The following is an 18,056-nucleotide window of genomic DNA, read 5'->3' on the forward strand; positions in this document are numbered from 1 at the left end:
ACAGAACTGAAATGGGAAAATGGCACTAGTGTTATAGCTCAGGAAATATAAGGTAGAAATCCAAAATAAATTCATTGTACACTGAAAATGTTATCCTTTTATAATGTGTGTAAGGATTATTGCAAATACAATGCAATTTTTACCACTATTTCCCCATTTGAAGGGCTCAGAGATATGTGAATGCTTATTCTGATTACCTGGAGAGGTGTTTTCATAGCATTGTACTGTACACTAAGAATAAAATTCAGTTTTCTTTATCCATTATTTACCACTATTTACAGTAAGAAAGGTTCATATGTCTTAAGATTTTGAAAATAAGCAAAAAAATATTTATTCAGGGATGCAATGACTGCAATTATTCTTTCACTTGGAAATGTGGCAGAATGTTTCAGGAATCCTGTTAACATCCATGATCTGTAATAAGAATCCCCCAGACCATAGAAATATAAGAAAATAACTTGAGAGAAAGACAACACAGCATATATGTGTGGAATTGATGGAAGTCTGTCCCCCAGGCCAAGGGTACATCAGATAGGGCTGCTGTCAGGCTTGGTCAGTGTCCCATAGGCTGACACTCTTGTGACCAAAAGGCCCCGGCTATTTTAGTCACGGAGGTCCCCAGTATTGAGTGGCTGTTTGCCACGAAAATGTCAGAAGCCTCAGTTTGCTTATTGCTTTTCAGCAGTCCTTAGGGTCTGATGCTTTCTCACACATGTCAGCCAGCTTGTCATCACTAAGACCATCACCAGCCTGTAGGAATAGGGCAGTGTGAGATCTGCTCCAGTGGCCAAAACTTAGTCAAAGGGTCATATGTTAAAATCACAGTGCTAGTCAATGATATAAATGAGGAAACACAAACATTGCCTTGTACCAGTTTAAAATCATCACGTCAAGACAAGAAACTAGTTACACCAGCTGCATCGTCCTAGTTGTACTCCCTGCACAAAAGGCAAATCCATAGAGACAGAAGACAAGGAGCTGTCAGAGACTACAGGGAGAAGCGAAGGGCAGCCATTACTAACACATGCGCCGTTTCTTTATGATGGACTGAAAATGTTCTAAAATTAGGTTATCATAATAATCACAGAACTCTTAGAAATCACTGAATGATATACTTTCAAAAGATGAATTTTATGGCTATAAAAGAAGAAAAAATTCTAAGAACTAGTCTCTGTGCATAAAAGCCAATAGGAGGCTTTTCATTTCCCATTCTTGGAGTGGACGGGGACTGCTCAAACAAGTAACAGCAGAAGTGATCACTTGCATGGACCAGCCTGAGTCCATGCACCCTGTGTCTGAACACTTCCACTAGACTTCCACCCATGTGGTCTGGCCAGGAACACCCTCCAGTGTCTAGACACAGAAAATGGAAATCCTCTGTGCCCTGCGAGATCTCTCATATCATGAAAGATCTGCCAAGAAATTTTGAGTCTCAAAATGCAAATAGTGTGACAGAGAAAATACTTCTTTGTCCTTGGGACTGAGAGAATATAAGCATTTTATTAATAACAGTAACCACTATTCAATCATTTCATGGTCTTCAATGCAAAGAAAGAGCACATGGGGGAAGGAAATGGAAAGAAAAGAGAAAAGGAGGGGGAAGAAATGATTCAGATGTTAAAAATACTTATCCATCCCCACACTATACACTGTCGTACAACCTATCAGTGTCTTTAACACTGGACACACTGATGGGAGATAGAAGGCAGTCAGCTCCAACTGGGCAAGCTGTTTCTGGAACCACGCTATTTCTCTGGCTTTGGGAGCCTGGGCAGGTTCATGGGTATGGACCGATTACCCAGGACAAATGAGAAGGAAGAACAGGGTGAGTTTTAATGGACCTGTCATGCTAATCATTTACCCAAATGGTAAAATAATCCCCTTTCATTTAAAGAACCGAGAATCTTCTCAGTTTTTGTTTTGTTTCGGTTTGTGGGTCATGGGGCTTAAACAAGGCCTGAGCGTGGTGCCTGAGCCCTTCAGCTCAAGGCTACCACCCTACCCATGAGCCACAGCCTCACTTCCCCTTTTCTAGAGATTAATTGGAGATAAGAGTCTCAGGTCGTAGGCCAGGAGTTTGGCCTAGTGGTAGAGTGCTTGCCTAGCATGCATGTGAAGACCCAGGTTTGATTCTTTAGTACCACATATTTAGAAAAAAGCTGGAAGTGGTGCTGTGGCTCAAGGACAGTTCTCAGGCCCTGAGTTCAAGCCCCACAGCTAAGGGGGAAAAAAAGTCTCAGGTCCTTTTGTGCCCAGGCTGGCTTTGAAACTTGATCCTCAGATCTCAGCCTTCTGAGTAGCTAGGATTACAGGATGAGCCTCCGCGCCTGGCAGTTTTGTTTTGTTTGCTGATCATCGCAAGGTGTTTCAGAAGTTTCTGTATACATCAGGAAGATAGAAATGATAATTGCAGTTAACATGTTTACTCTGGGAAGCTATTATGTTTTCGCTTTAGGAGTAATTTTAGATGAAACCATGGGGAGCTGCCTTACAGTTGAGTTTTGTGAGAATTACTTTCCCTCGTCTTACTGTTTACAAAATTCTTATGTCAATAACTACCAACATAGTTTTAAAAATAATTCCTGAGGCCTTCTAGATGTATTTTGTTTCTTGTTCTAAGCAACTGATAAGGCAATATCTTTTTTCTTCATAATTCCTCATTGTCATAATTGTATCAGAGAAAAAAATAATTATGTATCACTACTGCTGATGGAGTCAGAATGGCTGTCCTCCTTGAAGGCATTTGGAGAGCTGACATTGGTGCCTTCCAGTGATGTAGGCACTTCCTGAGATCATTATGTGATACCTTCCAGCTCAGCCCAGCGTCTTTCCTGTTCTAGTGAATGTTTTGTGCTTTGAGGTACAAGAGTCAAAGAAAGACTAGAGGACACAAAGACCTAGATCTGCCAAGATGGTATGTAGATTAATTCCTCCCTGGTTAGAGAGAAGCATTTTTATTCCACTCACTTTAGATAGAAATTTTCTGATAAATGTAAGGCAGTTCTTTGTCCATTTGCATCCCTAAAGAGCAAGGCGTCGCCAGGCAGAGAGTTCTGTCCATGCTTCTCCTGGAAGGCAGACTGTGTTGCAGGAGAAAATGGAGGGGGCAGGCTCCTGTGCTACTAAGCCTTTCAGATATTGGCTGTGCAAATTGGGAAAGTCTCCATATATAGCGATAAGGCAAGAGCAATGACTTGTTGCTTTGGATTACCGAGAATTAAATTCCATCATATGTATTAAGGTGTTCCTGATGATAAGATTAATCCTACCCATCCATTCATTGATATTCCTGCTAGGCACACAGCTTTCACATGGAAGCTATGAAACTCACACTGGATGGAAAGCAGCTGTAGAAGGCATAATGAAACGCATTTTTTAAATTGTGTACCATTGTTTTCATCAGTTCATTTAATGTAGGACATCATTCCCATGCACCTGCAGACAATAATGTCTCATTCTCACAGTGGGAAGCAGGCAGAATGAGGAGGGTGGGGGTGGGGGGGTTGTGCCACATGAGATGTTTAGGGCCCCACAATGGCACACATGGGTTTCCCGAGGCTGTGGTATGGGATAGTGTCTCTCTTTACCCTAACCAGAACTATGAAAGTGAAAGAGGTTTTGGAATTAGAAATTACAAGAACACCTGATACCTATCTTCTCAGATGCTTACAACACCATGAGAAACTGGTGTCAGATGGCCATAATCAGCTTAATAGAAGCTGATAAAAAGTATTCTGTTTTATGTGATAAGCATTTATTGAGCGATTGACTTTGTGGGAAGTTTGCTCGGTGCTGGCCTAGGAAGCTTAGGCTGAAAAAGAGGGAGGATAACAGGCTGACTGGAGGAGCACAAGAATTGAGTCAGGAGTTTGAGCCACTCTGCATGGAGAAATCTCTGCATGAGAACTTGGGAATGACGGAAGTGGTCTCCTGTCACAGCACAGTCACAGGGGCCTCATAACTAATTCTGAAGAAATCACTTTGGCCCTCGATAAACATTTATTAGTTTCATTTATTTTGTGGTTGTTTGGATTTCAAAGTTGTTCTCGTGTAAGCTTTGTGATACCAGTAGAGTAGACAGTGTGGACTCAGATCACCACTGTTGACACCAGAGTACAGGCTGCCAGCAGAGTCAGCCCCGCCCCACCTGCCCCAAACAGGGAGAGCAAGAACTGGCAGAGCTTCCAGAATGCTGTTCAGATGAGTATGGAGATTTATTTTTCAGGTTGAGTCCATTAACGAGGAAAGTGATTGAAAAACTTTTTCAGAGAGAATTAGAAAGGGAAGGTGGCGCATCCTCGCATGATGTCCCCACCGCCCAGCCATGCCTGGGTCTGCTGCTGAGTGGCCTCTGGGTGGGATACTGCACACGACTGGGTTTTTTTTGTTGTTGTTGTTTGTTTTTGTAATTAATGGAAGGGTTACATTACATTTGCCAGATAGAAGGTGCATTGCTTTACAAACATTGCTACCCTTTCTCATGTTTTTGTCCCCATTTCCTTCCCCTCACGCCCTCCCTGGTTTGTTTTCTTTTTGTCAGTCAGTCCACCTCACTCACCCATTGTGTTCTCGGGAAATAAGCATCTTCGATGAAGTATCCTCAGAGGTCCTCCACTGTAGCTGACTTGAATTTGAAGACCTTTATCTAGTTAAACTCATGTATTTCCCATGGTTGTTAGAAACTATAATGTATTAATGGAACGATCAGCTTGAGTCTAGAGCTGGGGTGGAACCCGGGGCCTCCTGCAGGTGGAGCCCTGTCTTGAGTCCTGCTTTTACTTGGACAGACTATTTCCTCACTTGGTTAAATTTTCAGCTAAAGCCCCTTATATCACTCACTGAGCTTGGCAAGAATGAAAGGAAGAGGAAATTAAGAGACATAAAGTGCAAAAAAGGAAATGAGGCTTGTTTTCACGACAAGGTAGATAGTAACTGTGATTCCCCAGAGGGATGAATCCCAGACACTATGAAGTGTATGCACCAGTATAGAAGCAGGAACAGCTCCTCCACAGGGGCAGCTTTGAGGAAAGTGTGAGTAGAGGCAGGTATGCACCTGTGCATATGTGCGTCGATACCAGGGCTTGAACTCAGGGCCTGGGGACTGCCCCTGAGCTATTGTGCTCAAGACTAGCCCTGTACCACTGTAGCCACAGGTCCACTTCTGGTGGTGAACTGGGGTGAGCATCTCATGGACTCTGCGGCCCCGGCTGGCTTAGCACTCCAGTCCTCAGATCTCAGCCTCCTGAGTGGCAAGGATTACAGGTGCTAGTCGCTGGCACCTGAGCGTCATAACTTTTATTTTCCACAGTGGATGGAAAAGCCAGTGGCAGATGGTGCCATGCCACCACAGGTCCATTGCTGCAAGTCCTGTGGAGTCTAGGACTCAGAATTGAACCTAGCCATCATCTGGGTAAAACTTTGAGATGCTCAACAATTTTCCGTGGTAAGACGAAGTGTTTTGCAGAAGGAAAACAATGTCAACTTCACAGAGCTGTAGCCAACTGGTGGCATGCTGCTGCCCTCACTGCCTTCTCTGTGTCCTTCCACTTCTGGACTACTCTATCTTCGATTATTTCAAATTCTGATTTTCATAGAGAAAGCATAAACCCTTTGCAGTTATCCTCTGGTGTGAAGCTTCGCCCTGTGTGTGCAGAGGTGCTCACTTGTTGGTGTCAGGCAGTTTGTGGGTCAAAAGGCACTGTTCTTTAGCATGGGGCAGGTAGGAGGGGCATGGGCTGTGGGCAGCATTTGCAAATCCCACGAGACTCACAGGAAGAGAAGCTGTGGAGACTTGCAGCATCAGAATGGATGGAAGCCAGAGTTTTGGGCCATAGCCAGTGTGGCAGATGGGTGGGCAGAGAAGGAATATAATCCAAAACAACATAATTAACAGGGAGGATGTTCCTTGCTTTCAGTGCAACTTGAAGCAGAAGAGCTAATACCTTTAATTCATTCTTTTAAAAATATGTATTAAGTAGTTATACAAAAAGGCTATAATTCCATTGGTCAGCTTGTGAGTGCAACGCCCCCCTTCCATCATTCTCCTCCCCTACTCCCCTTCCCATCCCTGCCTTCAGTCAGGATTCAGTTTTTGCATAATATACATTAAGTTGCATTTGCTCACCCTTCCTCCTTCCATTCATGCCCCCCCCAAAATGTTTGTACTTCTAGGTATTCATTTAGATAAACAGTATATGCATTAGTCATGGGTTACCCCTTTTGACTTGTACTAAATATATACCCATTGTCACAGTGTGTGTGTGTGTGTGTGTGTGTGTGTGTGTGTGTGTTAGATTTATCTTCCACATAGGAGAAAACATGTGCATTTTGTCTTTGCGCTTGAATTCATATAACTTAATTTTTATAAAACCATCCATTTCTTGCAAATAATGTAATGTTATGACTGTAATTCCTAACACTGCCTCTACTATAGGAAAAAGTGCTCTAGGTTTTCCTTGCTGTCAGGATACTACTGTCATAGGTGAAAGCAGGTATCACCTGCGCTCCCTATTCTCCCTCCTTCACATGTGCAGTGTGGGTCTGGGTCTGCAACCTCTTGCTCTGACATGCCAGTGTCTCAGGTACATCCTCTAGCCCCTGCCAGTTTCCATACTTCCAGGTAGTTGTGACAAGGCTTGCTGTAAATGATGGCACTATAAGAAAAATAAGTATATTCTTAGGGAGTAGTACCATAGGATGAGGTTTTTTTCTTAAGTAGTATTTGATTTGAACCTGAATGCTGTTGTGGGAGCCTTCTCCCCCACCCCCACCCCAAGGCAGGGTTCAGGGCTCCTCTGACCTTTAGAGTTTTAGAGAGAGTTTAAGAAGCACTAGAGAAGCCACAGGGCCATGCACTAATCCTGGATTTCACATACATATATTGCACCACTTGTTCGTAATTACTTTGATGGCTGCTTTACTTTCCAGTCATCTTTGACTGAACTACCCTGCCCTTGCACTTTACTTCTGTTAACTCTGTGATGAGGAAAAATACACTGAAAAGTACAACTATCAGTAAGAATCATTGTTCCATACAGATGAATTACCAAAGGTAAGTTTTCCAGAGTTTGGACCACCAAATTTCTTACCAATTGAAACTGATGCAATGTACGTACATTAGAGACTGCATGATGGCTCCTCATTGGCTTTAGGTGTTATTTTCAGTTGACTATCCATTTTTCTCATATTTACAATGGGAAAGGCAGCCAACTTGCTAATTACTTCAGATGCAGGGACTTCAAAATCTTCTTAAAATTAGGAAATACTGGCTTTTAGCTCTTAGCTTTTAATATTTTGAACTGTATTCATGTCTATGATTTTCTTTTTACCAGGAAGTAATTTAATTAACTGAGACAAGATTTTTCTAAGCTCCTCTAGGAGAGCCACCCCTCCAGGGTGTGGTAGCATGGCATGTACATCACGAGCTGGGGAATCACGCCTTAGGTGGTAAATAACCAGCTCTGCCCACAGAAGAACAAGTGTCCAGGAAGTAATGTACATTTTTAATGGTAACTTTTCCTAGTTCTTTTGATAGAATGCCGCAAAGTAAATGCTCCTTAGGGTCTGGGATGCTTGTGGGATTTACATCGTCTCGGTCCTTCATAACTGGCATTTTCTTTTTCTTACGTGAGAGGGAAGGTATCATTTCCTGGGAGATGAACTACCTTTCCCTAGCTACAACCCCACTGCCATTTCTCACTCCAAATGGTGTCAGCAGGTTCATCAGCTCTCCCCCAGGGCTAAGTATTTTGCCTATAGCCACTGGCTAAGTAGTGGCTATGGCAGATGTCACAGTGCATCACAGGAACTGATTCCATTCTTGGTGCACAGTTCTCAGAAGTGAATGAGTGAGTAGGAGCCGTGCCATGAACTCAGTGGGAGAAGGGGAACTGTGTCACACACAGTAGTACAGTAAAAAAGAGGGGTGGGATGTCACTCAGTGGTAGAGAGCTTCCCATCACATGAGGCCCTAGGTTCAGTTGTTACTGCAAAACAAAGTCTTTCTTCCCATTGTAAGCACTCTGGTTTTCCAAAATATTATTTCATGAACTATTTGGCAAGGGAAAAAATTGTGTATGTCTATCATTCATTAGGAGTGGAGAGCTAACTAACACGTTTCTTGTCTCCATTTTCCATGCAAACCAAGGCATTTGCGTTTGGTCGTGGGGTAGGAGTGTGCTGCATGGGCGCTGGGGTGAGCGGTCAGGTTTTGGCACCGCTCAGCTCCTTCAGTGATTTCTCTCGTTTAAAATTCCACGTGGCTATTCATTGGTGAGGTGACACAAGAGAGGCAGGACTAGTCCTGCGGAGGATCCGACTGTGTGCTGGACATCCATGTTCACAGAGGGCTATTTGTAGGTGTGCTGCTAAGGAAGCCTGGGGCCCACGACTAGAGCAGGGAACTCTGGTTTAATCCATATGGCACCCTTCTCCATACTTGTCAAGCTGCAGATGGGTCACTGTAGTAGGAAAGATTAGTTCTGATACTGCCGAAACAAGATGTATGCCACCTCTTTGGGAGTTGTTTTATGTTTTGTTTTTGTTGGTGACAGGGTTTGAACTTAGGGCCAGGGCGCTGTCTCTGGGATTTTTCTCTCAAGGCTGGTGATTGACCACTGTGAGCCACAGTGCTCTCCTGTGCCCCTTCTTGACAGTGCCTGCAGCTTGTCCGTCTCTTGTCCATCCACATGGCTTCTTTCCCTCATTATCTCCTGGTTTGGCACTCTGATTCTGTGAAAAGATGCCACATCAGAGAGCATGACTTTTTCTAACCCCAGCCCACGTGCTGATGTCCAAACGTTTTTTTTTTTTTTTTTTTTTTTCCTTCTGGAGAGCAGTTTGTTCTCCCACCAGTGGTCAGTAAGCCAGGAAAACATAAGGGGTATTTTGCAAGAACATTTGGAGTACACATGCTGGGATTTCTAGCATTTGTATTTTGAAGGTTGCGAGTGACATCAGATCTTTGTCATTGGCTCTCTACCTATTGCTGAGTGTATAACTTTGCTAAATTCATGGCTGAAGTGTTTCCCTAAAATCTGTGTAGGAATTGCTAGGTGCTTTTTTTGGCCAGTCCTGGTGCTTGAACTCAGGGCCTGAGCACTGTTCTTGGACTTTCTCAAGGCTAAGGCTGTTTGGGCCACAGCACCACTTCTGGCTTTTTCTGTGTATGTGGTACCGAGTTGAACCCAGGTCTTTGTGCAAGCAAGGCAAGCACGCTATCAATAGGCGATGCTCCCAGCCCAGGCCTTTCTAACACATACAGAAATGTGCTCATGGGTAAGGCTATGCTGAAAAATATACTATTAAAAAGCCCTTAAAATGGGCTTCTTAGCATTATCACAGCAAGACTTCCTGCAAGGAACTCTGGTGGTGAGGAAAACAGTGAGTAGATTCTGTTCATGGAATTTTAGTTAATTGTAAATATTTCTTTTTTTAAATAATTCATATGTTTAATCTAATTCAATATGGCATGATTTTGAAATACATATTAATATCTCCATTTTTAAACTAAAAATGATGGCTGATTTCATATGTTCATGTTTAAATCCTTATTTATCTAATTTAGCATGTAGACAAACTTTGCCCTGCTTACTTGGAAATGATTCCAGCTGCCTTTTTGCTGAAATTAATAAGCTAATTCTAAAATTCATATAGAAATACAAAAAACCAGAATGGCCTAAGTAATCTTGAGAAAGAACTAAATTGGAAGATTCACACTTCCTGGTTTAGAACTTGCTATAAAATTAGATTAATTAGATTAAATCAAGACAGTGAGGTATTGGCATGCAAACAGTTCCAAAGACAGTTGAATTGTAAGTCTAGAAATACACCCATGCATCAATGGCCTGCTTCACATTGTATTAAAAAAATCACTCAATATCGATTAAAGAGAGAGAAGTAAAAGGGAATAAAGAACATAAATCATTAGGTCCTTGCTTAGGCAATTATTTCTTATGATACCAAAAAATTCAAGAAACAATGGCAATGAAAAGATACATGTTGAATTTCAAAAAAATCCCTGTGTATTTTAAGAAAGTGAAAAATGGTGCTGATGGCTCATGCCTGTAATCCTAGCTACTCAGGAGGCTGAGATCTAAGGATTGCAGTTTTGTTGTTGTTATTGTTGTCAGTCCTGGGGCTTGAACTCAGGAAGCCACAGCTTCTAGCTTTTTCTGTTAATGTTGTATTGAGGAATCAAAACCAGGACTTCATGCATGCTAGGCAAGCATTCTACTACTAAGCCACAGTTCCAGCCTGAAGATCACAGTTTGCAGCCAGTTTGGGTAGAAAAGTCCAAGGGGGGGGGGGGCCAGGAGTTTAGCCTAGTGGTAGGGTGCTTGCCTAGCATGCATGAAGACCAGGGTTCAATTTGTCAGTACCACATAAACAGAAAAAAACGGACATGATGCTGTGGCTCACGTGGTAGAACTCTGGCCTTGAGAAAGCCTAAGGACAGAATTCAGGCCCTGAATTTAAGTAAATATTTCTTATGTCTGGAACCCACCTTCCTACCTTTACCTTTTTTTTGGCAATGTCAAGTTTTGAACTCAGGGCCTCATACTTATTCATTGACTTGACACTTTGGATCTATCTTAAATAGCTAGGATTATAATCATGAGCCACCAGTACCTGGATTTTAAGATTTTTGTGTTTGCATGTGTGCACTCCAGGACTAGGGCATGAACTCAGAACCTAGGTGCTTTCTCCACTCAAAGCTGTTACTCTCTCATTTATGCCACAGCTTTACTTCTGTCTTTTGGGAAAAAAAAGAAATGGCTAATTGGAGATCAAGAGCCTTATAAACTTTACTGCTCCAGCAGGATTTGAACTGTGAACCTCAGATCTCAGCCTGAAGTAGCTAGGATTATAGGCACCCAGCTTTTTATTTAAGATTTTAATAACTCTATCTGCTTTTCTTTGTTACTGATCTTGGGGACCTATCAGGATAGTTCTAACATGCAAATGGAAAGGCTTCATTATCATTCAGTGACTATTTAGCTCCAGAGCATTTTGAAGTACTACAGGTAAAGAGTTTTTAGGAGGCTAGGAGTTTGGCCTAGTGGTAGAGTGCTTGCCTAGCATGCCCCCGGTTTGATTCCTCAGTACCATATATGTAGAAAAAAGCTGGAAGTGGTGCTGAGGCTCAAGTGGTAGAGCTCTGGCCTTGAGAAAGTCCAAGGACAGTGCTCAGGCCCTGAGCTCAAGCCCAGGACTGGAAAAAAAATAACAAAGAGTTTTTAGGAATACAAAATGAGGACTTTTTTTCCTCCCAATACAAGGATTTGAAATCATCATACTTGCACAGCAGGTGCTCTAGTATTTGAGCCTTATCTTCAGCATGACTTTTTGCTGATTTTGGAGATGCAGTTCAGCAACTTTTCTGCCCAGGCTGGTCTCAAATCACATTATCTAGATCTCAGATTCTATAGGACTATAGGTGTGAAACATGGTGCCCAGACAAAATCACTGTGGATTCAGGAAACAATCAACAGTTGTTTTCTTTGTGTCAGGTATTCATGACCTTGTAAGATCTTTGTAACAACTTGATTAGGGCCTCTTATTTGTGCTCTTCTGTCTCAATTTGTTTACTAAAGTCACAGCAGGCAGGGGGAGAAATGCATCAACCTTGTTCAGTTAATGCACTGTGGCATGCTACAGAGCCTGGGAGAGCCCTGAACAGAGGATGGCAGGGTATTCAGGCAAGTAGCTCAGAGCTCTGTGTGCCATGATATAGGGGAGGATAAGGAGAGATGTTTGATGCCCACAGTTGTTTTTTGTTTGTTTGTTTTTTGTGGAGGTTTTTGCCAGTCCTGGGCTTGAGCTCAGGGCCTGAGCACTGTCCTTAGAGCTCTAGCCTTGAGAAAGTCCACCACTTGAGCCTCTGCACCACTTCTGGCTTTTTCTATGTATGTAGTACTGAGGAACCAAACCCAGGTCTTTGTGCATGCTAGGCAAGCACTCTACCACTAGACCAAACTCCTGGCCCCAGTAGTAACAGTTTTTAACACATACAACATGAGTAGAAGATACTGGATCTTCCAGAGCTATGGCTGGAAAATAAACAATTTACTTGAATACAAGGGATGGCAGGCTAGAGTCCAGTTTTGCACCCTCTGTTTTGTAGAATTGGAAATATTAGGTTTTGAACATTGAGGTAGTGCAAAGAAAAGAATGATAGAAACAGGAAAAAGGAAACTACATTTCATTTATCCTTTTCTGAAAATCTAAGTTGCCAGGCACGATGCTCTGCTTAGAGGACCGTGTGGCTGTGGTTTCCTTTGAAGCTCACCCTTTGTTAGCAGAATTCAGTAGTTATGGCTGGGTGTGAAGGACTGAAGTGTCCTTGTGGCTACTGAGCCAGGCCCCTGGTCCTTCACAAACAGGAATCTTACCTTTCCCTGTGCCATGATCCTTTCCCTCTCCTCCGTTGTAAGTGAGGAAGACACTTGGCAAGGACATTGAGATCTCACATACATAATCACTATGTCCTGTCACCTCTGCCAGATCCACTCATGAGAGGCATGGTTGTGCTCGTAGCTTTAGTGCAGTCATTTGGGTAAATTCTCGGGAGTGGGATTGCTGGATTATACTGTTATCCAAAGTATCCGAACAAGTTTACATTCCCACCTATTGTGTAATAGGGGTGCCTTTGGTAACATTCCTGCCAGCATTTGTTATTAGATTTCTTGATAATAGCTATTTTAACTAGGCTGAGGTGGAATCTCAAAGTTCTTTTGATTTGTATTTTTTTATAGCCAGAGATGTGGAGCATTTCTTCATGTGTCCAAATAAGCCATTCTTATTTTCTCTTTGGAGAAGTCTCTCTTTAGTCTTCAGCCCACTCGTTAAAGGGGTAGTTGTTTTAGGGGGATTTAATTTTTTTTGAGCTCTAAGTATATATGTTAGATATGAGGCCTTTGTCCGCTGTATTTTTTCTTGCTGGCATGTTCACTGCAGCATTACTTATCATACCTAAGATATGGAATCAACCCAGATTCCCCTCAGTTGATAAACTGATCAAAAAGATGTGGTACTTATACACAATGGCATTCTATGCTTCCATCAGAAAGAATGACATTGCCCCATTCAAAGGGAAATGGGAAGACCTGGAAAAATTATATAAAGTAAACCAGGGCCAAAGAAAAGTAGGTTGTGTTGTTTCCCTCATTTGTAATAACTGGAATATATCTATGATATTCTTAACTAGGGCTCACAATAGCTCAATTGCTAACTGTATAGGACCATATATAATGGAGCATATCAAAATGAACTCCCAAGAATTGGAAACAAGAGGTTCTTATAATGTCCTGTATGCAGTTATTTATATTTTTTCTATTTTAGTTTTCTAAACCCTTGTCATGTAAGTTTATCTGTCCTCCTGTTTCTGTGATTACATTTCCCTTCCACAGTTCAAAGGATCAAATAATGCAACAGTGATAGTCCCTACATACTGTCTGAAATTTTTACAACTGAGTGGGAGGGAAGTAAGCAGGAGAAAGTAAGGGAGGAGATAACAGTGTTTAAAAGAAATCACTCATTACCTTACTTATGTAACTGCAACCTCCCCTGTAAAGATATTTAAAAAAAAAAAGGCAAGTCACTGGCCATGCCCACACTTGAAGGCCATCAGAAATAGATCGTGCACAGTCTGAACTAGGGTGCTACACAGTCAAGAAATTATGTCTAAGAGCATGCACGTGTGTGTGTGTGTGTGTGTGTACATTTACATTTAGTGCTGGGAATCAAACCAGTGACCTTCACATCATGGTGTACCACTGAGCAACATTCCCAACCCACAGGAAATATAATTGTAGGTGAAATTACAGCACTTCATGTTCTCATGCAAGCCCAAAAATCAATGTGTAGTTATGTGCCAGGAAAATACTTCTCTTTTTTGGCCGGGCCATGGGACCATCCTTGGGCTTTCTCAAGGCTAGCTCTGTACCAGTTGAGTCATAACACCATTTCTGGCTTTTTCTGGTATGTGGTGCTCAACAGGCACTCTACCACACTCCCAGCTGGAAAATCCTTACTTTACAGAAGACAACAAAGCTTTGAAAAATACTCTGATCATATATATCCTAGATTATTGTTATTACAGTATTAGGGCTTGAACTCAGGGTCTGTGATATTTTTGCCAGGCATGTATTCTACCACTTATGTTACCTGCACTCTCAGCCCTTTTTGCTTTACTTATATTTCAGATGGTCTCATGCCTTCTTCCCAGGCTAGTCTTGACCACAGATCTGGGACGACAACAGGCATGTACCACCACATGGTACATGTTGTTGAGAAAACTAATGTTTTGCTCTGGTTTGCCTTGGACTGCAATCCTCTAGAACTCTACTTTCTGAATAGCTGAGATTACAGGAATGAGATACCACCCTCAGTTGCAACCTAACTCCCTGCAGGAGTTCACAGTTTTAGCCGCTGTGCTTTTTTTTACTTGGATTTAAAAAGCATTTGAGGCTCTGTAATGGCTATGAAAACTGTGGATGACGCTAATACTTTTAAACCATCCAACTCAGAGAACGGTGACGTTAATTAACATAGAAATGTCATGACAGGTGGGCACTAGTAGCGTAGTAACTTACGCACACGACACCTGGCAGGCAGGATGCACAACACGCAGAATACAGAGGCAGCGTGCATGTGCAGATGGGAGCACTTAGTGTTCCAACAGCCTGAGCCAGTCCTCTCCCCTGTTCCGCAGATTAGGAAACAGTAGCATGCTTGTTCCCACCAAACAACATTCTGTAAATAGAGCAGTGGTTATTTTGCCCACAGATGTTCTAATGTCTGACACATAAATTGAATGAATGAGTACAGCCAGTAAATGGCAGAGTCACAGTCTGAACTCCAAACAGCACCCCCTCCCATCCCAGAAGGCATTTCACTGTAGCCATGTTATCGTGGCTACCACCTCAGGTATATGTTCAGGTCCCCAAATCCCCTCACAGCTAGAGTAAACTACCAAGGCCATCCATGTGGAGATTAGTCCTAAAAGGAAATGCCATGATGATGAGACAGGATGTAAGCCCAAAATAGAACCTTAGAAGAGATGCAGAAGAGGCATGAAATCTCTGACTATTCACAATTTATCTTTTTAATGTATGCAATAAAGAAACAAGAGGGAGATAGATATAGAGAAGGAGAGGGTTGGCACAGAGTAACAGGCAATCATATGTGAGCTGGCATGCCTTAAGCAAGTTCCTGGAGCCCTGTGGGGAGTACAGAGCTCTCTGGAAATTGGAGAGAAGTCTCTGGTGCTGTGGAGAGAACAGACTACTGACAGAACCTGCTAACAAAGGAAGCAGGGGGTGAGATGCAGCTCCACAAGTGGGAAGGACAAGAGATCTACCAGTGGATACAGGAGGAGAAAGAAGGAAGAGATTGAGGAGGGAAAGAGAAATATTGATACTTAAATTGAAGATTCTTATAAGAAAAAGGCAAGTTCGTTCACATTTTTTGTTGTTGGTGGTGGTCATGGGGCTTGTACTCGGGCCTGGGCCCTGTCACTCTAACTCGAAAGCCACTTGAGCCATAGCACTACTTCTGGTTTTCTAGTGGTTAACTGGAGGTAAGAGTCTCACAGACTTTCATGCCCAGCTGGCTTTGAACCATGATCCTCAGATCTCAGCCTCCTCCTGTGTAGCTAGGATTATAGGCATGAGCCACCAGCATCTGGCCACATTTTTTAAGGTGTCAGGCTTAGTCACTGTCCCGTAGTTTTTTGCACTCTACTAAGTAAGCCATAGCTCCAAACCCAGCTTGCTACTGGTTAATTAGACACAGACTTTCCTGCCCAGATTGGCTTGGAACCATGACCCTCAGATCTCAGCTTCCTGTGTATCTACGATTACAGGCTGTAGAAGATGTTTCTGACAAGTAATTCGGTAGAGAAGACAATATAGGCCTTTCTGGTAGTGACAACCTGTCCTCAAGAATGGAGTTCCTCCAAGGCCTGCTGTAGTATATGGGCCAGAAGGAAAAATAAATGGACATGGCAGGGAATGAAGTGACTAGTTTAACAAGCATGGGGCTGACAAAGAGCTACACATCCATGACCTAGAAAATCAAGATTTGAAGCCAATCTGGGCAAAAAAGACCGTAAGACTCCATTTCAATTAACCAACAAAAAGTCAGGCCAAAAGCATGGCTGAATCACCATTCTGAGCCCCAAGTTCAGGCATTAGTACCAGAACACACAAAATTGTTGACAAGCAGAAATACACTGACAGCAGAGTAACAGTGACAGCAGAGTAACAATGTTTGGGAGGTAGTAATATCTTTAGAGGCAATTCAGATTTAAAAAAAAATTAAGTTCTGTTTGATCCCCAATGTAAACCAAGAATACTTTGTATCATCTCAGTACAAAGAAGCCAGATTGCCAGGCATGAGTGACAGAAAGGAGCTGCTACAGCAATCAGCTATAATCACTTTTTCCCCATTATACATGACCCTTCTATACTCTTTAAAAATAGTCTATATGATCATTTCTATCTTCCAGACAAAAGAAGTCTGGCTCTCAAATTTGGGTCTTGTGCTAACTGCATATCTGATGACTCAGGGTGGTCCTAAAGGGGGTTAAGGCATTGTCTAGATTCAAAATTCAGTCTAATGGATATGCAGCAGTATATTTCCATGTAATTTGCTTGAATAATATGTAACTCTAAAATGTTCTCTTTGTACATGTTTACATGTGTGATGTCCAGATCTAACCAGTATAACCGCATTACTTCCTACAGCTGTATCCTAACACTAGATTGCTAATTATGGCATTAACCCTTTTTTAGGTGTGAAAATGAAACCAAGTTCAAAACAGAAGAAGTGTTTTGGGCTTACAATTTCTGCCCCACTCCGTACTCCTGGACTGCACTTTTGGGCCTTATTTTATATCTGGTTTTCTTTGCACCTGGTAAGTCTAGCTTCTGTTATTTTCTCATTCAATTGTCTTTATGAAAACTAGTGTGGTTTTCCAATTCTTTACAGAATCTTTCTCTCAAGTTCTGTTTCTATTTCTTAGGAATGGGACCAATGCCTTGGACTGTGAATTCTGAAATATATCCCCTGTGGGCCAGAAGTACAGGAAATGCATGCTCATCTGGAATAAACTGGATTTGCAATGTGTTGGTTTCACTAACATTTTTACACACAGCTGAGTATCTTACATATTATGGTAAGAGCTTAGTTTCACCAACATACTTATTTTCATTTTGACTGATCTATAATTGGTTAGTAAGTGACTATATTCTTGCTGTTTGAAATACCTTGTTCTCCAAAGGGCTTGACATTGTATCTGAGGAAAAGGAAGAGGAATTCTCCTTTCCTCATCAGTACTGAGTCTTGTTGCTGAATGTGTAGGCTTCCCTGAACACAGAGAGCTGTGCAGGCTCCCAGGGCTTGCCTGTGCTGTTCAGGCCGCGCTGTGGGCACCACAGTGTCTGTGGAGACGAGCACCACCACTTCCAAAGCTGTGAACAAGACACAAATGAAAATGTGTGGGAATCTGAGTTGAGAGCAAACAATATCAGAAACAACTAGGTTAGCGAAACACTTTGGCAAGCTACTTCAAATTTATTTTTACAGAAGATGATTTTTCTTGTTACAAGGAGAGTTTCTGCCTTAGCTTTGTGATTTTTCTAGGTTGGGACAGGGTTCTTGAAGGTGAAAATGTAAGGTTCTCTTGTCTCTCCATAGTATCTCTAATATATATATGTAGAATGTTCTTCCAGAAAACCTTTGACCCCACCTCACCCCTGTTCAGAGCACAGAAACTCCTTTTTACCAGAACAGACTTTGCATGCCCGTCTCCTGCCTCAGGATACAAGTCCACACAGCAGCAGGATTATTCCTTGTCTGTCTGCACATCTGTCAGATGAGTAAACACAGGGACAATTGTTGAAAACGATGAGAAAACACTTTTTAAAAATCCATTTCCCCTCTTTCTCCTGGACATGCTAAATTGGCTATTTGCTTTTAGTATTATTTGTTCATTGCTTTCATTTTCCTAAAATGCTTCACTCCCATTCACAACTTAGAATATCAAGAAATAC

At 42.2% G+C, this 18,056-nt stretch overlaps 1 protein-coding gene across 1 annotated transcript in view; it reads left to right on the forward strand.

Annotated features, from left to right (window-relative positions):
* The window catches only part of Slc2a13 (solute carrier family 2 member 13), a 318,943-nt gene that overhangs the window by 292,159 nt on the left and 8,728 nt on the right, over positions 1–18,056 (forward strand). Inside the window, exons 8-9 of the mRNA XM_090319807.1 lie at positions 16,797–16,918; positions 17,027–17,179. Of these exons, the coding sequence (XP_090175933.1) occupies positions 16,797–16,918; positions 17,027–17,179 (275 nt within the window). The remainder of the gene's footprint in view (positions 1–16,796; positions 16,919–17,026; positions 17,180–18,056) is intronic.

Source organism: Megascapheus bottae, chromosome 2, assembly GCF_031878675.1.
Source record: "Megascapheus bottae isolate mThoBot1 chromosome 2, mThoBot2.hap1, whole genome shotgun sequence".
Lineage (NCBI taxonomy): Eukaryota > Metazoa > Chordata > Mammalia > Rodentia > Geomyidae > Megascapheus > Megascapheus bottae.